A 17,196-nucleotide genomic window follows, 5' to 3' on the forward strand; every position below is an offset into this window, starting at 1 on the left:
TGCTGTTTTTTCCTGTTTCTGCAGGCGCAGAAAATACAGTAAAGCCAAGCAGGAAGCAGATGAGGAGAAGCATGTGCATAATGGGCAAGGTATGTGATAATAAGCAGAATCTGACGCATTTGTAGAAAGACAATGCAGGTAGTTTTACATTTATGGAGTTTAGGTTAACGATTTTACACTGCATAGAGATTAACTCTAGGGGATTTTCCGCCCATCCTGCCAGCAGGATCTTCCAGTTCCACCGAAGTCAACCCCTGCCATGGGTTCCCCGGCAGTGGGATCGGCCAGCAGCAAGCCTCCTCCACCACTGGACAATCCATCGTGGGCGGGGGCTGGAAAAATCTGGCAATTCTGATCGCCTTGTGCTCCAAGTCTGCTGCAGTAGGAAACAGCAGCATACTGCATTAAAGCTGCTTTTATACTGGTGCCATTTTATTTTGGATTCCATGGAGATGTCTGTACCTGCTTCCTCTTTTTGGTGCTCGTCCCAACTTCCTTGGCCCAATGGCAAGCTGCAAATCTACATATAGGTCGGGACTTTCTACCGGATGCAGCGAGCCAGCCGTAGATCCATTAACTTCGTCGGAAGAGGAGATCCTGCCTCTAGGCGGAAATGGAAAATCCCGCCCATAATTTGCTGTCATATAAGAGAGGCAAACTTAACACCATAAACACTGGGGCTGGTTCATCGACACCATTTTGTCAGGAATTGAATTGAAGGTGTGTAAAAGATAGTGACACCTCACCTGCATTCACCAGGTGACACTCGTCTATAGTGCTGATGCTCTGAGGTGAGGAGAAATTTGGTGCTTTCTGCGCAATCAGCCTCCTTCCTTCGGCAGCACACACTGAATGCAGCTCTCTGAGATGTCGCATTGTGTACCTTTATCTGGGTTGGTGTTTTATACCAAAACCTAAAACAAGTCGAAAACACATTCCTTAACAGTCCAGTCAGAGAAAACTGTGTGAATGTTGCTTCCAAATGGATTGGTTTCTTGTGTTGCAATACTGAGGTAAATTCTCCGCCTGCCCAGCCGCGTGTTTCTTGGTGGAGCAATGTCACCGGCAGCGGGATTCTCAGGGCAAGTTTCTCCACTCCTGCGCCGGTTGGGAGAATCGCCTGGGCCGCCAAAATTTTCCGGGACGCCGGTCCGACGCCCTCCCGCGATTCTCCCAAGCGGCGGGAACGGCCCCGTCGAGTTCCGTGGGCCGCAGGCCGGAGAATCGCCGGAGACACCCAAAATGGCGATTCTCCGGCAGCCCCGCTATTCTCAGGCCCGGATGGGCCAAGCAGCCAGGCCAAAACGGCGGGTTCCCCCCGGCGTCGTCCACACCTGGTCGCTGTCGTCGGGAACAGCGCGGGAACGCTGGGGGGGCGGCCTGCGGGGGGGGAGGCGATCCTGCACTGGGGGGTACCTCAAATGTGGGATGGCCCGTGATCGGTGCCCACCGATCGTTGGGCCGTCCTCTCGGAAGGAGGACCTCCTTCCTTCCGCGGCCCCGCAAGATCCGTCCGCCATCTTCTTGCGGGGCCGGACTCGGAGAGGACGGCAACCACGCATGCGCGGGTGACGCCAGTTATGTGGCGCCGGCCGCGTCATGTATGCGGCGCCGCATTTACGCGGCGACAAGGCCTGGCGTGTGTAGATGACGTGGCCCCGATCCTAGCCCATTATCGGGCCCTGAATCGGTCGGGATAGGGGCCATTCACGGCGGCGTGGGCACTTTTGCGCGGGAGTGGAGAATCCCGCACTCTGTTCTTGTTGCTGGCCAGTGGGATTTCTCATTGTAGCCGCCCCATGCCACTGGGAAACACGCGGGTGGGGGTGAGCTGCCGTAGAAAGGAGAATTCCGCCGCCGGAGAATCCATCCCACTGTCTTGGTGCCACATTTATGCCATTATTGATGTCAGTTCAAATTCAACTCTTTTATCAGCCTGCTTTGTGACAACTTGCATTTACACAGCACTTTATTGTAGGAAAATGAAGCGTAATCAGACAGAATGTTTTATAACACATCTATTCAACAAAGGTCATATGAAACAATAAATAAGAAAATAAAATAACGTTATCAACATAGGCACTCATGCTCTGCAAAATCCTAGTAGGTAAAAAAAACTCTATCCTCGCACTAAAGCGTATGCTCCAGAAGGTGCTTGGTGAGATAAAGGTTAGATGTCAGATCTGACTCGAGTTAGGTCACCTCAGCTCCAGCAGCTACGAGAAGTACAATTTGGCTCAGGTCCCCAAACAAAAATCAATCAGGGTTCCCTTTCCAGATTGCTAAGCAGTTACCACACTGCAGACTATCATATGAAAACAGCTTTGGACTTGCTCTAACCCTTCAGTGGTTGAATAGCTAGCTGACATTAACTATCTGGGCTCTCACATGTGAATGAGGTATGATAGCCATCTAATCAGGTCTATGTCAGCAAGAATCAGTGCCTTCAGGATAACAAGGTGAAGAGAGGAGAAGATTAGGGAGGTAAAATTCTCCTCTTTCAATGACCTGGGTAATGTACATGTCTAAATGCTGGGGAAAAAACAGGATTTTGGTGGTTTATTGTGTACACCTCAGGAAATATCTCTCACATGTTGATAGTGTAAATTGTGATAAAAAAGTAAAAATGTCTTTGTATGTTTTGAAGGAGTAAGGACATATGTCGATCCTTTCACCTATGAGGATCCTAATCAAGCTGTCCGTGAATTTGCCAAAGAAATCGATGCATCATGTATAAAGATTGAAAGGGTCATAGGTGTAGGTAAGTTATTCAGACAGGCTATTTATAGATTGATCCAGAGCGCATATGTATGGTCAGTTTTCTGCAAAGTGTAAGGATTTTTTTTTAAAGTTCTCTTCTGAAGTTTGTGCTCATTAAAGTAAGGCTGTAAATGCCATCAATTTAGCACAGTCTGGTGCCTGTGGGCTTTGGAATCCAACCGCCATGGTCAAATGGAGCTTAGAATCCCACGCTGTTTGGGAAACAATCACCTTGCTCTAATTTTCCCCATCACGTTGCCCAATTGAGGGCGGGCTCTCAAAGCTGGAGGGCCAAAAGAAGAGCTCAAATCACTGAAGAAGCAGCAGGCTTTCAGGAAAGTGAGAGAGACGGTGCCCCAAGATGGAGGTGCCCTCTCTCAAACTTTTTTTAAAAACTTTAAATTAAAAGTTGTCCTCAGCAGTCGGGTCACCATTGTGGATCCCCTCCATAGGGCGGCATGTGGGTGCAGTTGAAGCCAGATCTCTAAGCATGCCAGGAGCTCTTGCACGCCCGACCCACGGTCTACCACTTCCAGCAGCTACACTGTTCTCCAACTTCTTCGGGGACCTGGAGGCTGAGTGGTAAATTCTCTAGGTACGGGATGGAACACCAGCCAGCAGTGTGAACGTACCCCTACTTGATTCATCAGGGCCTAAACTTGCAGCCCTAGGTTTCAGGAATGAATACCTCAAGGTCAGGGATATGGCATTTGGATATAAAGTTTCCATTGCTCTAATGCTCACACCTAATCTCGTAAGAACTTTACCTCAGTATATTTGTCACATTTCTTTCTGGCTCTCTTGCAACCTGCCTGAGTGAGATTGTCAAGTGCTGGAAAATTGGGGACAATTGGGATGTGAGCCCATGCCTAGATTAAGACTACCCAAATTCATTCCACGAAGGTCCCTTGCAGTTAGAAAATACACTTGTCTCATTAGGCTGCACTGGATTCGAGTTAATGTAGTTATGATAAGCAATTACATTTTATTCCCCTTTCTTCGTCATAGGTGAATTTGGTGAAGTATGTAGTGGACGCTTGAAGATGCCGGGCAAGAGGGAGATTTGCGTTGCCATCAAGACCTTAAAAGCTGGCTACACTGATAAACAGAGGCGGGATTTCCTGAGTGAAGCAAGCATCATGGGCCAATTTGACCATCCCAACATCATCCACCTGGAGGGAGTAGTTACAAAATGTAGGTCCAGTGATGGGACCAAGCATAAACGTTGCATGCATTCATCTAAAAATGACAGATGGACCATCTTTTGATAAATAACAAGGGAGAAGATCTAGAATAGAAGTCATTAATCTTAGTGGCAGATTTAAATGAGTTTATGGTATAAATTGACATTCTATCCTGAGACAGCTTGTATTAAGATTTGCAGTGAAATTAATATCTAGGTCTGTGTGGGCCAGGATATTTTTGAAACTGTGACAGACTGGGCTGGGTGTCATAAGATAGGTGAAAACAGATGGCAAGGAATTTGAGATTAAGCACCAAAACTATTTTTTCCCCTAAATCATACCAAAGATTACTCGGCCAAGAGAGGATGCAAAATTATAAATATTCTTGCATGAGAAGTCCTTTCTTCCCCAGCGAGTAATGCAGTGAACTTAGCAGCAAAACTAACAATTGAACATTACTGCTGTGTTTACCGATGAGTTGTAAACGAAAATGATTCATTTGCATAAGTAGTTGGCAGTAATTTTTTTTTTTAATTGTCATTTAAATTTGGAATATGTAAAAGCTGACCTATTGTGTCCTGTTGCTTGATTCCCAACAGGCCATGCCCAACTGTAATGAGCCCTGTCTCCCTCAGCACTCGCTTTTCTAATGACTGTCATTTAATAAAGCATTTATATCAGCTGCTCCTGTCTAGGTTTTGATAGGTACGATAAATGACAATATTTAGTAAACAAAAATGAAAATGCAAATGAAGCGTCAAACATTGTTTTCAAGCTTGATTCCAAGCTGTCGCTTCAGCAACTTTTGTTGCTGCCTTGAATACCAACGTGGCCTGCATCGCCAGGATTACGTACCAGGCTGCAACTTGCAATCACCCTTTTATTTTCACTGTCCTCAACAAAAACGTCTATTTATGGATCAATTGTCCACGAAATGTAAATAATTTCTTGGAAATTCCTATGATAAAGTTTGTAATTGGGGCTAAACGCCTGCTGTCAAAGACCAAGAAGGTTTCAGGTTCAGTCTTTCATCTCCGGTGGCTCAGCCGAGGTGGTGATAGAGAATATTCCAGTGGGTTTGAGCACCCCTAAACTGGTGGAGGGAGGAGAGCCAATTCACTCAGGGTTCCTGGTTCCAATTGCCATCCAGTGACTCATACTGAATAAGTACAGGCTTGTGAGCATCAGGTTTGGACAGGATTATGCTCGCCTGTGATACCTCCCATAGCCAAATAGCCTGCTGAAACACACTGGCTTCTCGCACACATCAAAAGTGGTTATTTGGATGAGGTGCTGGAGGGCTGCTCAAAACTATGAACTAAAACCCAAAACAGAGGGCATAGGGTATATTTTTAAATAGTGTACTAAATAAAAGAGAAATATCTTCAGTCAGGTATCAGGAATTACATGAATCTGCATAATGTGCAACATCACATATTTGTACCTGACTGCAAGCAGTGTGGTTCAGCTAGTAAGCATAGATTAAAATTGCTGATCTCTAAAAGTTTAACCCTGTATTTTCTACTTCAGCGTTCGATGGTGGTGGTGGGGGGTCATTTTCCCATTTGACATGGACAGTGCATTGACAGTCACAGATTGGTCATGCTTCACGCCTAATATTCCTTCCGAACCCTGTCTATTTATCACCCACACCAGAAAGAGAATAACAGCCCTCGTAAATAGATGCCGCTTCTAGGGGGACTTGTGAATTCAATTTGGCAACACGTCATGTTCTAAAGCAATGCGATTATGATCCCACAAGTCAGGGTGAAGTAAGGGAGGGAACGCTGAGATTCTTAAGTCAAATAAACCCTGGAGACATGCTCCAAATTACACAAGATCTTGTAAATATATGGCTAGCAAGGGTTAATCTGGCAGATGGTGTCTAACATGTTGTTCAATAAATCATCTGGACTGCATTGCAGCTAGGGCATAGATTTTGGCATTTTTAATTAAATTAGATCCCTCAAGATAAATGATGGTACAGACAGTGTAATTCTCCATATCTCATTTTCATCTCATTAATGGAAGCATTTGGCAAGTAATTTTGTTTTTGTTTGAAACTCTAGGTAAACCAGTAATGATCATAACTGAATACATGGAAAATGGATCTTTGGATGCATTCCTTAGGGTAAGTCATCCATCAGACTCTGAAGGAAGTGCATTTTTCAGAAACAGTCACTTTCCAAAATGTTGGGACTTAATTGGTAGTTTACTGCATTATATGTCAAAAGTGAATGTGATTTGTATTGTTTACAGAAGAATGATGGCCAGTTTACAGTGATTCAGCTGGTGGGAATGCTGCGAGGAATTGGTTCAGGAATGAAGTATCTCTCTGATATGAGCTACGTTCACCGAGATTTGGCTGCGCGGAACATTCTGGTGAACAGTAATTTAGTCTGCAAAGTTTCAGACTTTGGCATGTCCCGGGTCCTTGAAGATGACCCAGAAGCTGCTTACACCACGCGGGTAAGACAACATACACTTGCCGATCATCAGTTAAAAATCGGTGCTGGGAGCCAATGTACAATAATCCACAGGCAGAGCCATGAACTCTTTTCTCCTAACTGATCTTTGAACTCTCATTTACAGGGTGGGAAGATCCCAATCAGATGGACGGCACCTGAAGCAATTGCTTATCGCAAGTTTACCTCAGCAAGTGATGTTTGGAGTTATGGGATTGTTATGTGGGAAGTAATGTCATATGGAGAGAGGCCATACTGGGATATGTCCAATCAAGATGTAAGTTTACTTCTCATGATCCTACTCATTATTTTGGAAACCAATAGTCCATGAATTTAAATGTTTAAAAAGTTTAACACCGACCTATTTGTTCCTTGCCTGTACTTTTTTTTAAATGACAGCCACCCTTCATAAACATTCTCAGCACTGGAGGCCATTTGGCCAACTCCACTTCACATTTAAAATACGCCACATTCTCTTTTCTTCCTACCTCTTTCACCTTGACCAGCTCGACAAACATCTCCAACTCTGCCCTGCTGTGCATTCCCATTTCATTTTCCCCATCATTGGCAGGTAGTCCTTCAGCCATCTGGACTCCACACTCCAGAATTGCAATCAAAACTTCTCTACCTCTCCATCTCCCTTTCATCCTTCAATACCCAGTTTTTCAGTCATCCCACCAAATATCTCCTTCTTTGACTCAGAGTCCATTTTTGGCTGGTAAATCTTGAGGAATTTTATCACACTTTATAAATGCTAGTTGTTATGGTTGTTCCTCCTCCTGATTGCTGCCTCGGTGCTCTTATCCAAAAGTGCATGCCTGGGTATATCAAAGGGCAGGTTCAGGCTTGGCTGTAATGTCTTAATTTCCCCCTCATTGGAACACACTGTTTGTAGGGCTGGTCTATTTTCCATGTACTTGGGTGAGACATAGTCACTGATCCATTAGTGCTTAGGATGAGATATTGCATTATAAGTCATTGCTTTCAGGAAAGTAGGAATAATGGGAGAAATCCTAGAACAAGAATCATAGAATCCCTGCTGAAGGAGGCCATTTGGCCCATCGAGTCTGCACTGACTCTTCAAAAGGCCACCCTACCTAGACTCGTTACCCCACCCAACCCTTGTGCACTTAGGGGCGATTTAGCATGGCCAATCCACCCAACCCACACAACTTTGTGAGGAAACCGGAGCACCCAGAGGAAACCCACACAGGGAGAATGTGCAAATTCCATACAGTCAGTCACCCGAGGTCAGAATCGAACCCGGGTCCCTGGCGCCATGAGGCTAACAATGTTAACCACTGTGCCTCCATGCCCCCCTCACTTTGACCTGGAAGTAGGTGATTTTGCAACTGAAAAATGGTGTTCACATGAAATTCGTCTGAGTTCAAATCCAAGACTGTGATTGTAATGTGGGATAGATGGATCACAATTATGCACCTTATTGCAGGTGATTAAAGCGATTGAGGAAGGTTATCGATTACCTCCTCCCATGGACTGCCCAGTCTCCCTCCACCAGTTAATGCTGGACTGCTGGCAAAAAGAGCGCAATGACAGACCCAAATTTGCGCAGATTGTAAATATGCTGGACAAACTGATTCGAAACCCAAGCAGTCTGAAAAGAACAGCAGTGAGTGAGAGCACAAGGTGAGTGTTTAAAATACTTTGGACAATGTTGTCATGTTGTTGCCATAACTCAGTATAAAAGTAGATTTTAAATTCCTCTCTGCAAATCGTATATTATTATTTCACAGTGTACATGGATATTCCCATTGTGTACCGGTCATTTTTAAAATTAAAACTACTTCTAAAAGAATCCATATGTTGAGTCACGGGACTCATAAGATTGCCAGTAATTTTAATACCTCCAGCACTAAGCTGTTGCAAGCTCAACCATTCCCCCTCTCTTAATCCTCTCAATCCTTCAAATACTCTTAATTCCTTCATTCACAAATGAATGAAAGAAAATTGATAATTTTCTTTATCTGGAATTGAAACAGTAATTTAACAAAATCAGCATGTAGTTAGTACAGGAACAGTTGTTTGTCTTGTATTAATGTTTCAATGGGTATTATCACTTCAATGTGCCTCACATCCAATGAATGACTGAAGTAATTATCAATTTGGATTTTAATGGATGTCCCTTACTGTACATGAATGCACAGTGAGTCACTGGGCGGACTGTTCTTGCTGATGCTGTCATGTTGGGTAGCAGTTACATATTGCTGGCTTACTGAGGCCATTATTGACCTTTACGTAATTTGAACAGGTAACAATCACCTTGGGGCTATTAGTTGCACATCTTCCTTCAGACTGATTTAATTGTGGCAGGGCAGGGGCCCATCATGCATCCACATGATGCAAGTTGATTATTCAGAAAGAAAGAAGAAGTTATCCAGTCAAATACTTAAACTCGTAAGCCTGCCCTAAACCCCAATTCAGAGCACAGATAATAAATATTTAATATTGCAGTACGTTATTCGACTGAATCAACTTTCAGCTTAGAATTCCCGCACTTTTGCTTCCAGACACTAAACATGATAGAATAGCATCAACAGAAGCCTGGGTAAATTTATGTACTTTCTTTCAACGTAACCACTTAGAGCATCACAACAGTTGGGAGTATATGGATCGGCTCCTGTTGTGATTGTGGATTGAATGGATATTATAATGATAATTTTGTTAAATGATATAAAAGTCATAATTGTGTTTGCTAAAATCTGGTGTAATTCGTGAAAATCACAGAGTTTAAGCGAAGCACAAATTTTATGAAACCACTCAATATAATGGCCGTGATTCCCCACACCCGCTGGAAAACGGACGAGAATTACTCCGGATTTCTTCCTCGAAAGTCCGGGGTGATTACCCATTTTCCAGGGGGCTAGCAGGGCCCCGGCGTGCGTCCCGCAGCTCTGGCTGCCGGGGAGGCCCTGCTGTCTACACCGCCAGGCCGTGCATGCACATGGCGGCCCATTTCGGCGCGGGCGCCGCCGACATGGCGGAGCCACACAGCGGGCCCACGCAGAGGAAGGTAGTTCCCCCCCCCCAGATCATGATGGCCCGCCAATTGATGGCACCCGATCACGTTCCTGGCAACTGCTGTGGCCCCCCCGCCACCGAGTCAGATGCCCCCCGTCCCCCACCAGGACTACCACCGCATCTGCTGGTCCGAGCTCCCGCCGGGTGGTACCAGACGTAAACCACTCCGGCGGGAGTTCGGCCGGTCGCCCGCAGAGAATCGCCGTGGGGGCCTATTTCAGCAGCGCCGCAGGCATGCAGGTGCGATTGTCGCCGATTCTCCAGAGAATTGGCGGCTCGGAGCGGCGTGGCGTGAATTTCCCACGCCCTCGGTGATTCTCCGACACGGCGCAGGCATGAAGAATCACGGCCAATATGTCCATGGGGCTCTGCTAGCCCCCTGGAGAACTGAGGATCACCCCGGACTTTACAATTTCTGGAGTTTGGTTTTTGGGAGAAAAAATGGAAAAGCAGAATATGTTTTAAAAGGGCATGAAACGTGCAGGCGGCGTCTGTGGCCCAGGAAATGGCTGCCCTCTCACAGGAGGCCATGAGCCAGTGCCAGCGCCAGATGGCAGAGGCGGTCAATGCCATAGCCCAGTCTCAGCAGGCCATGGCCCAGTCTCTGCAGGCCATGGCCCAGTCTCAGCAGGCCATAGCCCAGTCTCAGCATGCCATGGCCCAGTCTCTGCAGGCCATGGCCCAGTCTCAGCAGGCCATGGCCCAGTCTCTGCAGGCCATCGCTGAGGGCATCGGCGCCAGTGGCCATGTGCGAGCCGGCGTCGCACTGTCACAGACAGGGTTTGCCAACCCCCTGGGCTCCATGGCTGCAAACCTGCAGACCCCTGTCGATACCAGCACGGGCCTCCAGACTGGCAGCGCCAGATGTCGGGGGGGCGTCGGATGGCCAGTCCGTTCGCATCCCCCACCCATGTAGAGGCCTGGGGGCCATCGGGCACCCCGAGGGAGGAGTAGGTGGTGTGGTCCGTCCCAGCTCCCTCTGTAGGGGAGGTCCCGGTACACCGCGACACCTCGGACACCCCCCCTTCCGTCCCAGGTGCATCGGGCAGGACAGGCTGGCAGCTTGCCATCCCAGTCGCCCTGGGCCGCAGCCTGGCCCATCTAGGCCAGGACGCCCCAGGAAACGGCCGCCAAAGGGGTCCAGTGTCAGAGGGCAGGAATCACAGGAGTCCACCTTCAGAAAACATGACGGCCTGGTGGGGGGGAGGGGAACGGCGACATGTCAACATTGCCCATGTCCCCTCCTCCCCCCAGCCAGGTGGCATGGACCGCATGGGTCCAACTGTTGGAGGCTGGCACCTGGCCAGGTGGACCAACTCACTTGCCCTCCCATCCCCCTCCTCGGCACGGACCACCCCCCAACCTCCACCCCGGCACGGCACGGACCCCCCCGGCAACCTCCACCCCGGCACGGCAGGGCACGGACCCCCCCCCCCCCCAACCTCCACCCCGGCGCGGCACGGACCAACCCCAACCTCCACCCCGGCACGGACCCCCCCCCCCAACCTCCACCCCAGCACGGACCCCCCCCAACCTCCACCCCGGCACGGACACCCCCCCCCCCCCCAACCTCCACCCCAGCACGGACCCCCCCCAACCTCCACCCCGGCACGGCACGGACCCCCCCCCAAACTCCACCCCAGCACGGACCCCCCCAACCTCACCCCAACACGGACCCCCCCCAACCTCCACCCCGGCACGGACCCGCCCCCCAACCTCCGCCCCGGCACGGACCCCCCCACAACCTCCACCCCGGCACGGACCCCCCCCCCAACCTCCACCCCGGCACGGACCCCCCCCCCCAACCTCCACCCCGGCACGGACACCGCCCCCCGAACCTCCACCCCAGCACGGACCCCCCCCCAACCTCCAACCCGGCACGGCACGGACCCCCCCCAACCTCCACCCCGGCACGGCACGGACACCCCCCCAAACTCCACCCCAGCACGGACCCCACCCCCAACCTCACCCCGGCACGGACCCCCCCCCAACCTCACCCCGGCACGGACCCCCCCCCCCCCCCCACCCAACCTCCACCCCAGCACGGACCCCCCCCAACCTCCACCCCAGCACGGACCCCCCCCAACCTCCACGCCGGCTCGGACCCCCCCCCCCAACCTCCACCCCGGCACGGACCCCCTCCCCCCCCAACCTCCACCCCAGCACGGACCCCCCCCCCCAACCTCCACCCCAGCACGGACCCCCCCCAACCTCCACCCCAACACGGACCCTCCCCAACCTCCACCCCGGCACGGACCCCCCCCCGCAACCTCCACCCCGGCACGGACCCCCCCCAACCTCCACCCCGGCACGGACCCCCCCCCCAACCTCCACCCCGGCACGGACCCCCCCCAACCTCCACCCCGGCACGGACCCCCCCCAACCTCCACCCAAGCACGGACCCCCCCCCAACCTCCACCCCAGCACGAACCCCCCCCCAACCTCCACCCCGGCACGGACCCCCCCATCCTCCACCCCGGCACGGAACCCCCCAACCTCCACCCCGGCACGGCCCCCCCCCCCAAACCTCCACCCCGGCACGGAGCCCCCCCCCCCCGCCTCCACCCCAGCACGGACCCCCCCCCCCCCCCAACCTCCACCCCAGCACGGACCCCCCCCCAACCTCACCCCGGCACGGACCCCCCCCCCCCAACCTCCACCCCAGCACGGACGGACCCCCCCCAACCTCCACCCCGGCACGGACCCCCCCCAACCTCCACCCCGGCACGACCCCACCCCCCCCCCCCCCCCCACCCCCCAACCTCCACCCCGGCACAGACCCCCCCATCCACCTCCCCGGCACGGACCCCCTCCCGGCACTCCCCCGGAGCCCAGCCTACTCTCACCCCCCCCCCCCCCCCCCCCGCCGCACACACACAACCCGAGACACTCCTCTCCTCACGCATTCAGACTGCGGCCACGCCATTGCCTGCCCACTGCCAACCCCCCAGGCCGTCACTTACCTCCACGCTGGTCGGCGTGAGCCTGGAACACCGGGTCACGCCGATGAAAAGGAGGTTTAATTTACGTCGACGTGAACGGTCATCACGTCGACGGGACTTTGGGCCATCCGGAAGGGAGAATATCGGCAGGCTGAAAATCGGCTGCCTTGCGCAGACCCGTGACATTCTCCGCGGCAGCGGCGACATTAACGCCCCGCCGACTTTTCTCCCTTCGGAGACTTCGGCAACCGGCGGGGGCGGGATTCACGGCGGCCAACGGCCATTCTCCGACCCTCTGGGGGGTCGGAGAATGACGCCCCAGGTCCTGAACCTTAGGGCCGGTCACATCAGCGGCATTAATTGGAGCTGGGAATCAGCTGCCGAGCCTTCATTTGCGATGAGCAGTTTGTGAGGCCTCGTTAAGTAGACCAATTAACATTGAATTGCGTTGCCGGCCTCGCTGGGCCGAGCACCGGGAAGCTCACGGCAGTTTCCGTTCGCTACCATACTTGGAAATGTTTCTGGAGAATTGCACCCATTGTCTGTCATAGAATCCCCACAATGCAGAAGGAGGGCCTTTGGCCCATCGAGTCTGCAACAAGCCTGCAAAAGAGCACTCCACCCAGGGTCCACTCCCCCAACCTAGCCCTGTAACCTAACCTGCATATCCCTGTACACCAAGGGGCAATTTATCATGACCAATCCACCTAACCTGCACATCCTGGGACTGTGGGAGGAAACAGGAGCACCCGAAGGAAACCCATCTTTGCTGGGGAATCTAGAAAACGGCTGCACAGTCACCGATATGCGCCCATCATTTGGGGCTGAGGCACGGAGACATTTCTTCTCTCAGAGGGTTGCAAATCGTGGGAACTCTTCTACCTCAGGGTTATGGATGCTCAATTTTTGCATATATGTACGGCTGAGGTAGGCATGTTTCTGGGGCGGGATTCTCCGACCCCCCTGCCGGGTCGGAGAATCGCCGGGGGCTGGCGTGAATCCCGCCTCTGCCGGTTGCCGAATTCTCCGGCACCGGATATTCGGCGGCGGTGAGAATCGCGGTGCGCCGGTTGGCGGGCCCCCTCCCCCCCCCCCCCCCGGCGATTCTCTGGCCCGCGATGGGCCGAAGTCCCGCTGCTGGAATGCCTGTCTCGCCGGCGAGAATCAAACCACCTCTCTTACCGGCGGGACAAGGCGGCACGGGCGGGCTCCGGGGTCCTGGGGGGGTGGGGGGGGCGCGGGGCCATCTGACCCTGGGGGTTGCCCCCACGGTGGCCTGGCCCGCGATCGGGGCTTGCCGATCCGCGGGCGGGCCTGTGCCGTGGGGGCACTCTTTTCCTTCCGCCTTCGCCATGGTCTCCACTATGGCGGAGGCGGAAGAGACCCCCCCCACTGCGCATGCGCGGGGATGCCGTGAGCGGCCGCTGACGCTCCCGCGCATGCGCCGCACGGCAAAGTCATTTCCGCGCCAGCTGGCGGGGCACCAAAGGCCTTTCCCACCAGCTGGCGGGGCGGAAATCAGCCCTGCGCGGGCCTAGCCTCTCAAGGTGACGGCTCGGCCCCTCAAGGTGCGGAGAATTCCGCACCTTTGGGAGGCGCAATGCCGGACTGATTCGCGCCGATTTTGGCGCCGGTCGGCGGACATCGCGCCGATTGCGGAGAATCCCGCCCCTGATCTCTCAGAGAATCAAGGGAACTAGCGGGCATGTGGGAAAATGGAGCTGTACTGAATGGTGCAACGGGCTCAAGGTTTACTACTGCTTCTGCTTCTTGCATTCTTGAGGTGGAATCTAAAATCAAAAAGCTAAAGTTCAATTTCAGCAGAGGCGCAAAACGAATGATAGCTGACAGGTCGGTCACCTGTTATAACCTCTGCTTGATTCCACCAAATTCAATGAAAAGGCAAATGGGCAGGAACTCTAATGGGCGCCGACATCTGTTTTACAGGAGTTTTACTCCCTCACAAGAGTTGAATCTCAATCCCAAAGACCTTCCTGAGGTATATAGAGAAAATATTGGGGCCTTTTAGGAAAATTAACTCTTAATTGCCTATTGCCAGTTCCTATCTTCATTATCTATACCTATATGCCTTGTGCCAACCTTTTGTTTTCTGACCTGATTCTTTGTCATTAACAACTGGTAGTAGGTGTCTGTTAATATTTATCATAGAAAATGCACTGTTATAAAATTATGGAGTGCTTTTCGCTATTTGTTTTGATATTCAAATCATTGATAACAATATCAGCAAGAAGTATACAATGATTCAGGAACAAGGGTGTAGCCCAATTCACAGAAAATGACATGGCAAATAACCAGGAATATAAGACTGGCAATAGTTTACAAGAGTGATGGATGATAAAAGACCGGCTGATCCACCTCCCGCGATCATCATGCGTTAAGCATAATGATTTGCAATCTCCTGGAAATGGGAAGAAATGGTTAAAACAAAACAATGGCCAATTTAGCGAGAAAAGAAAATCAAGAAAATTCCTCGCCAACCCCCTTCACTGATCAAAATTCCAGGAGTTCATCAACAGAATGAGCTCTGTCGTCAGGCTAAAGCATGGATGAAAAAAGCCGCATGATGAACTATCACTCAATGGGATTTTCCCAGGGCAGCCAATTAATGGCCGGGGGTGCGAGTGGGGGGGGGGGGGGGGGGGGTTGGGCTCAGATGGGCTCTCGAAGCTGGAGGGCCAATCATAGGCCTCCCAACTTCAAAGCAGCAGCAGCGGGCTGCAATGGAGAGAGGGGAGGCCTTAAAATGGAGGGGCCCTCTCTGCAACTTGTAAAAATGTAAACAATAGAGTGGTATTTTGTATCTAGTTTTAAGATCTAGTCCAACATTGTGGGTGGGAGTGGAAGGGAGGTGGTTAGGAGGGGAGGCTTCTACAGGCAGTCTGCAGTTGCTGAACAATCAAAACAGGCAGGGAGGGTGTCTCAGACTGCCTCAAGCACTGGCAGCTGCAACATCTCCTGTCTGAAGACTGCCCCCAAGCAGTTAAACTGGCCCCCACCAGAGAACCTGAGGCCATCTGGGAAATCCTAATTGGAATCCTGTAATTGCTCTTGGTAAGTCAATAACCAACCGCACTGCCATCAACCCACTTGCATGAAAATGGCACGGGAGCAGGTTAATTTCTAGGAATTAGACAGGTTGGGCAGGATTCTTTGTTTGGGAGACTAGGTTATCCTGCTGAAGTAGAATCGCTGGCTGGAAGCCCGATTCACCATGCCTATGCTGCAAACAATATCCACAATATGTGGATATTGTAAAGCACATAAAGTGGTAATGTAATGTTACTACTCTAGTCACTATATGGTGCTTTAGAGCAACCACATAGATATCATACGCCTCCTTGATTTCTGGGAGAAGGATGAGAGACAGGAGAGAACAAGAGAAGCAAGACAGAGTTGTTGTGAGATAGTTGAACTAATACTCTAGTTAATAGTGTAGATGTGTAGTGTAATCTTTACTTAACTAATTACTTAGTAATATGTTCGATTCTAATTCAATATAGTGTAATCAATTAGCTTTATTTGTTAAACACTGCTTGCTGTTCTTTGTTAACACTACAACCTTCATCATCCTGAAAGAACTAAAAACAAAGAACATAACATGGCCCTCTTGGGCGGGCATGGATTGGTGCAAGCCCTACAGCTCTGTCGGAGTGCTGGCCAAGAGCAATTCACTCTCCCTTACCATGCTAATTTATTTATTTTTTAATTTAAAGTACTCAATTCTTTTTTTTTCCATTAATGGTCAATATAATGCGCGATTCTCCAAAATGGAGACAGAGTGTTTGCGCCGTCGCATTTCACGATGGCGCGAAACGGGCGTGAGCACAACCGATTCTGTCCCCCACAGGGGGCCAGCACGGCGCTGGAGCAGTTCAGGGCGCTCCAGCCTTCCTTCCCGGCGCCAAATGGGCGCCGCACCAACCCGCGCATGCGCAGGGGACTTCCTTAGCGCGCCGGCCCCGACGCAACATGGCGTGGGGGTTCAGGGGCCGGCCGCATAATAAAATAGGGCCGGGGCTGGAGAGGCTGGCCTGCCGATCGGTGGGCCCCGATTGTGGGCCAGATCCCATCGGAGGCCCCCCCCCCCCCCGGTGAAGGAGCGCTTTTCCCCGTACCACAGGCCGCCCCCGACCCTACGCGCAGAGTTCCCGTCGGCTGCGAGCAGGTGCGAACGGCGCCGGTGGGACTCTGCAATTTCCGCGCGATTGCTTGGCCCATCAAGGCCGGAGAATCAGAGGCGCGGCCAGCAGCCCGCAACCGGTGCCGCGCCAAACTCGCCGATTCTCCGCTCCTCGGAGAATCGCCTGCCGGCGTTGGACCGGCGCCGCGGGAAAAAATGGCGGGAAAGTCGATTCTCCCATATGGCATGGCATGGGAGAATCGCGCCCATAGTGTAGCTAATCCGCCTACCCTGCACATCTTAGGGTTGTGGGGGTGAGACCCGCGCAGACACGGGGAGAATGAGCAAACTCCACACGGACAGTGCCTCGGGGCCAGGTCCGCGTCCTCGGTGCCGTGAGACAGCAGTGCTAATCACTGCGCCACCGTACTGCCCTGCCATGCTAATTCATGCATGGTCGGGAGCTTGGGAAATTCCATTCGGAATCCCACCAGCAGGCTGCCATTTTGAGCAGGAAAGACGATGTTGCAGTCCTGCGGATTCTTCCAACCCCCCCATCCCCCACCTGCTGACAAGTAGGGATATCCTCCCCACCACCACAGAATTAATATATAACATAATAATCTTTATTGTCACAAGTGTGGTTGCATTAACACTGCAATGAC

At 51.7% G+C, this 17,196-nt stretch overlaps 1 protein-coding gene across 1 annotated transcript in view; it reads left to right on the forward strand.

Annotated features, from left to right (window-relative positions):
- Positions 1-17,196, forward strand: part of LOC140389907 (ephrin type-A receptor 4) — a 163,709-nt gene that overhangs the window by 131,587 nt on the left and 14,926 nt on the right. The window contains exons 9-15 of the mRNA XM_072474546.1: positions 25-89; positions 2,648-2,761; positions 3,769-3,954; positions 6,014-6,075; positions 6,204-6,413; positions 6,537-6,686; positions 7,860-8,056. Coding sequence (XP_072330647.1) covers positions 25-89; positions 2,648-2,761; positions 3,769-3,954; positions 6,014-6,075; positions 6,204-6,413; positions 6,537-6,686; positions 7,860-8,056 — 984 coding nt within the window. The remainder of the gene's footprint in view (positions 1-24; positions 90-2,647; positions 2,762-3,768; positions 3,955-6,013; positions 6,076-6,203; positions 6,414-6,536; positions 6,687-7,859; positions 8,057-17,196) is intronic.

This window comes from Scyliorhinus torazame, chromosome 14 (genome assembly GCF_047496885.1).
Source record: "Scyliorhinus torazame isolate Kashiwa2021f chromosome 14, sScyTor2.1, whole genome shotgun sequence".
NCBI classification, from domain to species: domain Eukaryota; kingdom Metazoa; phylum Chordata; class Chondrichthyes; order Carcharhiniformes; family Scyliorhinidae; genus Scyliorhinus; species Scyliorhinus torazame.